The 9,787-nt window shown below is 48.9% G+C and overlaps 2 protein-coding genes across 3 annotated transcripts; one reads left to right on the forward strand and one right to left on the reverse strand.

Moving 5' to 3' along the window:
- TMEM38A (transmembrane protein 38A) lies at positions 1–6,528 on the reverse strand. Of its 2 annotated transcripts, none has more exons than XM_053999598.1 (6): positions 6,244–6,528; positions 4,098–4,254; positions 3,038–3,222; positions 2,501–2,588; positions 2,278–2,395; positions 1–2,022 (listed from the first exon to the last, which is right to left on the reverse strand). In XM_053999598.1, the coding sequence occupies exons 1-6, from the start codon at positions 6,365–6,367 to the stop codon at positions 1,795–1,797; spliced, it is 900 nt and encodes a 299-aa protein (XP_053855573.1). In that variant the 5' UTR covers positions 6,368–6,528; the 3' UTR covers positions 1–1,794. The 2 variants fall into 2 exon arrangements, with proteins under 2 accessions (XP_053855573.1, XP_053855574.1); XM_053999599.1 differs by lacking the exon at positions 6,244–6,528 and adding an exon at positions 4,642–6,216.
- Positions 6,529–6,600: 72 nt separating this feature from the next.
- SMIM7 (small integral membrane protein 7) lies at positions 6,601–9,072 on the forward strand. The gene is made up of 5 exons (XM_053999699.1): positions 6,601–6,659; positions 7,095–7,136; positions 7,221–7,273; positions 7,873–7,963; positions 8,371–9,072. Exons 1-5 carry the CDS (start codon positions 6,634–6,636, stop codon positions 8,384–8,386), a joined length of 228 nt encoding a protein of 75 aa, XP_053855674.1. The 5' UTR covers positions 6,601–6,633; the 3' UTR covers positions 8,387–9,072.
- Positions 9,073–9,787: the final 715 nt, after the last annotated feature.

Below are 9,787 nucleotides of genomic sequence, written 5' to 3' on the forward strand. Positions count from 1 at the left end.
TCACTTCACAATTTTTATTTGTTGACAGCTTTTATAAAACAAAATTCCCCTTGGATCAGACATCTCATAAAACATTTATTCAGTCTCGTGCATGCTCGTGACACATCAGGTTCCAGCAGAGCAGCATCTGCAGGACCAGACAGTGGAGCTGAAAGCAGAATTCCTGCTTTCTACTGAAGGGGAGGGAAACTCACAACATTAAGGCACTGTCAAACCCTAAGCCCACACATTTGACTTTCCTACTGACTTTCCCCTGCTTGCACACAAGGAGGGTTTCTTATCTTTAATTAACTGTCAGTTGCAGTTTTGAACAGGGACACACACACACAAACCCTCACTTCTCTTCAATCCCGTTTCCATTCCCAGCTGCAAAGGAAACAGCAGCAAACCTCAGTGCTAGGGATGGAAAATGCTCAGTGCTACATCCCCAGGCTTGCCACTCTCCCTGTGGTGATCCCAGCCCTTGGAAGATGCCATTTATAAGAACAAAATCAGTTATAGGAACAGCTTTGAACTACTCTAAAAGCCAGTGTTCACTAAGCAGAACACAAATGAGCTGACAGACCCCTCCTGAGCCATGCAAGGCAGTTCAGATTCTTCACTCCTTGGGCACAAGCTGCATCCACAGCCCAGCAGTTTGGCCCGAGGGCACCTACAGAAGGTAATCGGTATTTTCAGCTGATGTGCTTTTATCAGTCCTTTAAAGTAGTTTTTCATCAGCTGGTGTGAAATGCCCTGCTTTAGCCTTTCTATGTGAATTTAAGAATATAGGAAAGATTTCTTCCTGCACCCAGGGAGTGTTCAGGCTGTCCTGGATCACTGCAAGCCCAAACCAGCACGTGGCTGTGGGCTCAGAAAACAATTAAAGTTCCAATTGCAATGTCAAAAAAAAGAAAAAAAAAAGCCAGATTCAGGTCCATGACTTAGGTGCCCTGGCAATGATAAATAAATAGTAATAAATACTTACACTCACACACACTCTTGTATCCCACAGGATTACAAACAAACCAGAGCCATGCTTCTCCCCTGGTTCAATGGGATGAGGTTTGGGGTGGGACTCAGGAACAACGTGCAGCAATGCCACACACAGCCTAGGATGGTGACAGTGCCAACACATGGCACTGGGAGCACTTCACAGCTTCAGAGCTCTTGCAAACACAGACTTGGTTGAGCAAATTACAGTGTCCTGACCATCAGAATCAGAGGGAACTGAGGTGAACAGAGTTTGGCTCGGCCAAAGGCCGTGTCCTTATTGCATTTAAAATATCACATCACTTGGAGATATGGCAGGTGTGGGAGCTGGGAAAAACCAGAGCAGGCTCATACCAGGCCATTTAATTTCCTTGAGTATGAAACCTGATTTCCACATTGTGTCTTAACAGTTTGTTGTTTTGGCAGACACCGAAAAGGTCAGTGAAAATTCAAAGGAACTTAAGAGTTGCAGGAGCACAAACCATTCCTCCATTCATAAATAAACACAGTGAAAGATTTTACATCAATTGAAAATGCTGCATCAGATTTGCTGACAGTTTGGGAAGTGGCACCCACTTACCACCCTGACACAAACCTACAAATCCCTGAAAATCTGATCAGAACAGAGAGGCAGAGACCAAGAAGCAAGCAGCAGCACAGAGAGCAAAAATGAAATTCAGGGACCCAGCTGGCAGTGTCCTGGCTTCCACCTCTCCTCTGGAGTCTGAGAGAGAAGGACTGGAGCATAAAGGAGGTCACAGGTGGCTTTGAGACTCAGCTCTGGAAGAATTTTCTTGGCCTATTTTCTGCGCCGTTGCTTTTTTATTCAGCTTTTTTTGCCTTCCGTTTCCTCGTGCCTTCGTTCAGCTCCTCTTTGGACTTGGCAGGAGGAGGAGGAGGAGGAGGGTGGGAAACCTCGTGGGAGGCCCCGTGGTGGTCGTGGTGGTGGCTTGGGTGCCCACTGGAAACAGAGCCAAAGAGGACGGGGCAGACGAGGTTTTCCAGCGGAGCAAAAGGTGAGGCGTGGGAGTGAGTGGCCGTCATGAAAACCTGCCAGGCAACAGGGAGCACTCAGAGATCACACAGAGCCAGGAGATACTGACCAGGGAGCATTCTACTGACCCCAGAGAAAGTCCCTGCTGCTGCATGACTCGAGGCACCAGGAGCTGCTTGTGTGATGGAGAATCTAGCACTGAATTTCCTGAGCAGATCCTACAGCCAGTGAATCCTGTAATGGCTCAGGAAGGTGACTATTCCCACCTGAGGTTCTGTAATTTACTGGCAACAAAGCTGCTGTGAACTTACCTTGCAGACTATCATGAACATGGTGAAAAAGAAGATGAGGTTGGCTTCAGAGATGGGGAGCCAGTGAGTCTGCTGCAGAGTGAAGAGGACTGTGCCATACAGACTGGCCTTTGTAGGGCTGGAAGAGAAAGAAAGAGGCTTTCTGGAAGGTTTGCACCCAGCCCTGACTGGTTCTTTCATTCTATTCTTCATCTGACTGGGAATTTCCAGGCTGCTGACTTACAAGGACATATGAAGAATTTCGTTTGTTTCAGGCTTCCAGACCCCACGCAGCAGCTGCTCAAAGTTCGACATCAAGGCCACACCAGAACCTGGGAGACAGAGAAACCTGTCAAAGAGCTGGAGCTGCCACAGCAGAGGGCTCTGGATCCTCAAGGGGACAAAGGGTTCTTGACATTCTCCCCAAATTTAGAAGTTAGCCTAAGCCAAGAGAGCAGGGCAAACGCTTCCCTGACTTTCTACCAAGTGGATCCTGACACAGGGAAAAGACATTTGCCTCTTGCAGTTACTGATGCTCAAGTGCTTGCCCCAAACACAGCCTTAAAGGAAAAACTGACTGGCAGAACCCCCTGAAAACACAGGTGAGGTCAGAGATCACAGGAGACAGAATAAAGAACTCCTGACTCCAGTTCTTCAACCACTCCGCGAGGCTGCACAAACACCTGCGCCGTGAGTACCTGCACACCCACATCCCCTCCCTGCTGCTCCCCCCAGCCTGTCCCAGCCCTCCCTGCAGCCTCTGGAGCATCTCAGGTGTCACCTTTGACCCATCCCGTGGCCATCATCACGAACCACCCGTGGTGGTAGAGGTGGTGGGCGTGGTGCACCCCGGCCGCGATCTTGCGCACCCGAACCACCTCCTTCATGGCCACGAAGATGAGCTTCACGGGCAGGAAGCTGACACACTTGTAGAAGAGGTTCATGGGGCAGAAGAATATCAGGTACCTGCAAAAAGATCACAGATTTGCTCTGAGCTGGGATATGCAGAGAGGGGTAGTGTGGCAGATTGAGTTATGGCAGCTGAAGGAGAAGAAAAATCTAAAAATAAAATATTCCTAATTTCATAGCTAATCCTAACAGGAAACCAGCATGCAAGAACTATAGCAAGAACTGAGTGAGCCCTCAGTAACTCAGAGAGCCCTCACTACTAATACTCCATCTTGACTAAAACCCAAGAGTTTTAATTCAGAATTTTTTAGAAGTTTGTGTCTTGTATGGTCCAGAAGCATCAGCTTATACAGAACAAGAAGCTACATATACTAAAGTGCTATTACAGACAGAGGACAGATTTCAAATACTCTTTTTTCCAGAAGACTGCCATATTTTTCAGCCCTGAAAGATCTTTCTCTTTATTTTCTCAAGTATAGAAAACTAGATGGCTGAGGGATTTACTCTGAGACTTCTGTTCATGAAAATCTCTTTCACAGTGTTTCCCAACAATGCTCATTCTGAGCACCTACAACCCATACACACTGGGGAAGTTAAAGGTTCATTTGTGCACATTTCACCAACACAACGAATAAAATGCCCCCAAACCTTCAGGATGTGCCACCCCTTGCTCTCTGGGAGCCGTGGGTGCTGCTGCTCCTGGCTCAGCAGTGGCTGCTATGAATAGAAGTGCCTCAGCCCAGATAATCACAGCATGAGGCAACTGGGCAGGGAAACTGGGAACCAGAGCCAGGAGTGCAAGAGCCTCAAAGACAGCCTCAGCCCACCTCTGCTGTCCCCAGTTAATCCCAGTGAGATCAGAGCTGTGTCCCACAGGGAGAACATCTCCCCCCACAGCTCGTGCCACATCAGGAGGGGTGCAGGGCACTCACCACACTGCTGTGGCCAGGATGACACTGGAGTTGTGGCTGAAGTAGCCAATGGGTGCCTCTCCCAGCAGCAGATCAGCCAGGATGTAGCTCCCAAAGCAGTGGAGCATAGCACAGAGCCAGGAGGCAAAAGGGCTCTTCCGGGACATCTCCACGGCTCCTGTGAAAAAAATTGGGAATCACGGAGTCACCGTGACTGGAAGGGACCCTCACGGCCATCTCAGTGAGAAGATGGATCTAGCAGTTAAGCAGGAGCTTCAGGACCCAGGAAGAGAGAGGCTCAAGGTGCGTGCTCTCCCACAAAGCAACTCAAAGAAAAGCACTTGTAAAACAAAATACGAAAGTGTGAAACCCAAACAAGTACCAGAGGTGGCCAAGAAATGATCACAGGCTGCAGACCCCCCCGAAGGTCTCATGTGAACAGAGTCATTAGAAGTTATGAACTGGCTGAGAGATTCTCTCCTTTATTCTGCTACCAGAAAGAACATTTTTTTCCCCTTGAAATCAATGTATTTTTACAGTCTAAAAATAAAATGCATACTGATACCATTCTCTCCACTGCTTCAACCTAGGTGCCCTCTAGAATTCATGAACAATCTGTTCAGCTCTTTCATTCATAAGATAACCTGCAAAAATAGAACAGGAATTCTTAATCTTTATTTGAGAGAAGAGGATTTGAGGGCTCTTCCCCGCTCCTGAACTAGTCTGGAAATACTTTGTGGTCTCCTCCCACAATCTGCTATGGCCTTTTTTTAAATTCCTGTAGCAATTTTCATCCACCTTTGTACTTTTTCAGGGAAACCTCCCAATAACATCAATTCTCTGAGGTTCTTTCATCACCTTAAACTGCTCCAGAATCCTTCGTGCAGCATTTCAGATACAAAACTTTGTTCAGTGAGCATAAAAAAAAAAAGAGAGAAAATGCTAAAAATGTTATGCCAACATGATTACCTGGTACACCTTAAACAGCACTAAGTGGATCAGCATGAGCCAAAGCTGTGAGTGCCCAGGCTCTTCCACCCTCGGGGACATTTGAACCAGCTGAAAACACAGAGGCAGCGAGACAGCTGCAACAGCCGAGACATGAAACTGGTTCTATAGGAACCTGAGGTTTAGCTTGAGGCTTAAATTTAGTAACACTTGTTTTTCCTTGGCTCCACGAAGCCATGCTGTCTCCAAGGAGGAAACAGGACGGTTCTGTCCTGACACTGATCCTCAGCCCATAACTGCGGGATGGGAGCACTGTAGGAATCTTGGGGAAAAGTACACCCCGGCCTTATCCAGTCCCAAGTGGATTCCTGGGCTTGCACATATTTAAAAGCTATTTTTGTGAGGGCTGCCTGTTAATTGTTCAGTTCAGGACTCCAAGCTGGAAGGCAGCTGGGAGTGATCAGGCCTGGAAAAGGCAGCACTTGTTTACAGGGAGTTTGACGGGAACAGCGTGTGGATTGTACGGCTCGGAGGTCGCAAACACGAGGTTTGAAAATCATTCCCGAGCCCGGGGTTGGTTTTCCATTCAGTCACTGTGCAATTACCGGGAAACTGCTCAAAAGAGAGCAAGAGGAGCGCACACATTGTCAAAAACAGAGGGAAAGGGGCGTTTGGAAAAGACCGAGGCACAGCCAGGCTGTGACAAAGGCAGAAGGTGAAAGCCAAGGCGCAGATCTATCGATCTGTGCAAGATAAACCCAAGAGAACAAAGCAAGGTCAGTTATGGTCCCTGAGAACAGCTCAGGGCATGGTCCAGAGGGTGGGAAAAAACAAGGTTTTACTTCCAGCCCTTTTGTATATAAATAGGAGGAAAGTACTGCCACAAAAATATTCAAGCCAAGGGATTGGCCAGAAACGCAACTCTCAGTCCTGGGGTGGCAGCCAAGTGACCCAACTTAAATACCTCAACGCTGCCGGAATCCAGCCTTAGATAAAATCCAGGATTATTCCTCAAAATCAGAGTCACGGGTTCGTGGGAGTTTCTCCTGCTTTACATTTAGACGCAGGTGTCGGAGCTGTGACATCGCCTGTGCCAGGCGGCACAGGAGAGGCACGGGCAGGCGGCAGAACCTGTTGGTGCGGGGCAGTGCGGGGTCTGTGCCGGCACAGCGGCACCGCAGCTCCCCCCAGGGCCCCCCCGGCCAAGGGCCGCACTCACCGGGCTCGTACTTGAGGTAGAGGACGGAGATGATGAAATAGGCGGTGTCGAACAGCGGGAACACCGGCAGCGCGGCGAAGGCGGCCGCCAGCTCCCCGAGGGGCAGCGCCTCCGCCAGATCCATCGCGGCCCCGGAGCGCGGCTCTCAGCGCCCGGTTCTCGGTTCCCTGCCCCGGCCCGGCTCCGCAGGCCCGTCCGGGGCTGCGGGAGCTGCGGGGGATGCGGGCGGAGCGCCCGGCGCTGCCCGGGCCGGGCCCCTCGCTGCCCGCGCTGTCCGGGCGCGGAGCCGCCGCCGCCGCCGGAGCCGCCGCGGGGAGCGCAGGCGCCGCCGGCCCGGGCAGCGCCCGCCCCTTCCGCTTCCCCTCGGCCCCCGGAGCCGCCGCCGGAGCCATGATCGGGGACCTGCTGCTCTGCGGGTACCGGGGCCGGGAACGGGAGCGGCTCGGCCGGGTTAGCCCGGCCCGGCCGTGCCTGACCCTGTTCCCTTCCCCCTTCTCGACCGCCTTAACCCTTTCCATCCCCGTTCTCTCTCCCCAACCCGCTTCCCTGGCCTCACTCCCCGTCCTCCTGTCCCTTTCCTGACATCTTTCACCATCCCCGACCCTTTTCCCCTTCTCCATCCCCGTTCCCCCTCCCAACCTGCTTCCCCGTCCTCACTCCCCTTCCCTCTCCCTCTTTTTCCGTGCTCGTTTCCTTCTTCCCTTCTCCCTTTCCTCGTCCCCCTTCCACCGTCCTCAACCCCCTCTTCTCCGTCCTCATTCCCCTTCCCCGACCCTATTCCCCCGTCCCCATCCTCATCCCCTCTCCTTGCCCCTCTCCATCCCCGACTTCCCTCCCCGTCTCTCCCGCAGGACGCTGCTGGTGAACGCCGGTGCCGTGCTCAACTTCAGGCTGTGAGCGAACGGGGAGGGCGGGCGGAGGAACGGGGAGGGTTTTTTGGGAGTTCACCTGCCTGACACGACCCCTCTGCCCCGCAGGAGGAGGAGGGACACGGAGGGATTCGGAGAGGAGCAGAGGGAACCCACGACCGGTAACGGAGGGGATGCGGGAGCCGGGCACAGCCCTGCCCTGGGCCGCCAGGACACGCACAGGAACGGGCTTTTCTGGAGGAAATCCTTGGCCCAACTACAGTTTTTCCACCCCTTTTTCTTGGATGTGAATTGCTGTGGGGCTAGAATAACTGGTTTATTAACTTGTAAACTGAAATGAGAGGAAACACACAAAAGCACATTTCTTTCAGCATTTTAGACCTGTAGGTACCTGTGCTGTAGAGGTAACACTCTGCTCACTCCCTGATTGCCATTTCCACATAGATCCACCTGTGTTGCTCCTTTGCAGCTCTGTTTGCTGGTTAAAAATCCCAGAAAGCCTTTTTTGGTCCTCCCTTTTTCGCAGTGTGACCCCTTTCTATAATTTTTTGGTCATTTTGCCATGTATCCTTACAGAGTTGCACTGCACAGAGCATCCATCCTTCATCTACAACCTCAAATTTCAGTCTGAACTTTTTGTGGTGTTTTTTTAATGCTTTTTTTTCCCCTCTCAGAGTCGCTTGTGATTTTCAGGCAGTGCTGAAAATGTCATTCGTCATTTGTGTTTTTCATATCAAAAGCTTCTCCTCTTGATTTCTAGGTGACAATATCAGAGAGTTCTTGCTGAGTCTCAGGTATTTTCGAATCTTCATTGCCTTGTGGAATATCTTCATGATGTTCTGCATGATTGTGTGAGTAACCCTGTGCAGCATCTTCTCACTTGGTTACAGAATGTCATATATTGGCACTTTTCTTGCACATATATCTCTTTTCACATCTGTCTCTCCCATTTGATTTTTCCATAATTATTTTTCATTTCACTTCTTTATTTCAATTTTCAAATATGGGTTGATCTTTCATTTCTTGGCTAATGTGGGCACCTGTAGTGCATGAAAACCACCTGTGCCAGCACCTGAGTCATTCAGCCTCAGGCAGAGTGTTGTTTGTTGGGGGTTGCTCACATCAAACATCACCTGGGTTTAAATTTGGGCATATTTTTCATTTTGGGGTGGGGTGGAAACCCACCAAGTAAATAAATCAGCCTTGCACAGGTGTGGCTGTTTCTCGTCTTACTTTTTTTTTTGGTTGCATCCCCCAGGTTATTTGGATCCTGAAAGCCCCACCCATGGACACGTTGGAAGAGACTTTTGGCTGGGAACAAACTTTTCTAGAAGTAAAAGATTCTGCTGCTCTCCAGCTGCAGCCCCGGGCCCGTGGTTCCTGCTCTGCCGGGGCTTGGAGCCACGACCTTCACACAAATGATCTCAGCTTCACTGAAAGAGAATTTTGACTTGGTTTTCTAAGCTCAGAGTGAGAGCAGGGGAGAACTGGAGACAGTTTTAAACCTCTGCCTCTACCAGCTGGGGCTGTGCCAGCTCGAGTTACCCCTGTCCAAGTCACACTCCTGAGTTCTCAGTTTTGTGTAAAAGTTGAGCAGAATGTTCTTGTAACTTCTCACTTATTCCATTCATTTTGTTGGAGGTGTAGAAAAGGGATATTCAAGGGAAAAAATTGCCATTCTCACCTTCTCCCTATTTTTCCAGAAAATAATGCTTTTTAAAATAATATTTCAAAGAATTTTTTTTTCTAAGCAATATGTAAAAGATTTTGAATGGGGGAAATGGGCAAAAATAATTCTCTAAGCAAGTGTTAAGAGATAATTTTGGAATAATCTTGGATGTGGTTGAATAAAGTTGTTCTATTTAAGGGTAAAATTTATATTTGATGCCATGTTCATTCTGTTACAGGAGAAATTGATTCTGTATTGGTGTATTTTGGGAAATTGTAGCTATTCCTGTAATCTGTCTGGAGTCTTGTGTCATTTTTAAGTTAGCCTCTCTGACCAACAGCTTTTCCCCAGAATCACCAAGATCATTTAAGAGAGTGGGGTGCTGAGTATCTTTTAAATCAAACTCTAAACTGTTAGCGGGGCTTCCACAGCTTCAGTTTCTGTTGAGGAGAAAGAGACCTGAACTAAATGATGCCCTGGCACAGGTTTTAGGGCGTATTTTGAATTTTACCTGGTAGTGAGATGCAAGTCTTGGGCACCTGCAGCATTTTACTTGAGTCACCCTCTTGGTTGAACTGAAGTTTTCACATTAATGAAATATGACAGGGGAAGGGTCATTTGCAGGACGCTGTAATGAACCCAGAAAAATGTACAGACAGGCTCCTTCAAATGTGGTTTGAACCATCTGGAAATATGTACAACCTTTGGTTAACTTTAAACATATTCATTGTCTGTAATTTCGGTATATTTTAACCCTTTCCTGATTCTTTAGAATGAGACAAGAAAAAGAAGTGTACTGCCAAATACAATACAGGGATTGAACCAATATAATTCTTGGAAAACATTTAGTGCCTAATCTTAATTGTGGCATCACTGTGTGTGACCTGCTGGACACCCCTGGGCTCAGCTTTGAGCTAGGGGGGTTTTATTCTTCCTCAGAAAAATGGTGACTTTATGATCACAGGGAGTGCCACTGCTAAAGGAATGCAAACAGTTTTATCACCCT

The sequence above is a fragment of the Vidua macroura genome, chromosome 26 (genome assembly GCF_024509145.1).
Source record: "Vidua macroura isolate BioBank_ID:100142 chromosome 26, ASM2450914v1, whole genome shotgun sequence".
Lineage (NCBI taxonomy): Eukaryota > Metazoa > Chordata > Aves > Passeriformes > Viduidae > Vidua > Vidua macroura.

Coding starts and splice junctions, on each gene's coding strand:
- TMEM38A (XM_053999598.1), bottom strand. CDS start 6,367: ATGGATCTGGCGGAGGCGCTGCCCCTCGGGGAGCTGGCGGCCGCCTTC. Junction 3,223..4,097: donor ATCCTGGCCACAGCAGTGTG/GTGAGTGCCCTG, acceptor ATCTTTTTGCAG/GTACCTGATATTCTTCTGCC. Junction 2,023..2,277: donor TGTTCATGATAGTCTGCAAG/GTAAGTTCACAG, acceptor GTTGCCTGGCAG/GTTTTCATGACGGCCACTCA.
- SMIM7 (XM_053999699.1), top strand. CDS start 6,634: ATGATCGGGGACCTGCTGCTCTGCGG. Junction 7,137..7,220: donor GCCGTGCTCAACTTCAGGCT/GTGAGCGAACGG, acceptor TCTGCCCCGCAG/GAGGAGGAGGGACACGGAGG. Junction 7,274..7,872: donor GCAGAGGGAACCCACGACCG/GTAACGGAGGGG, acceptor CTTGATTTCTAG/GTGACAATATCAGAGAGTTC.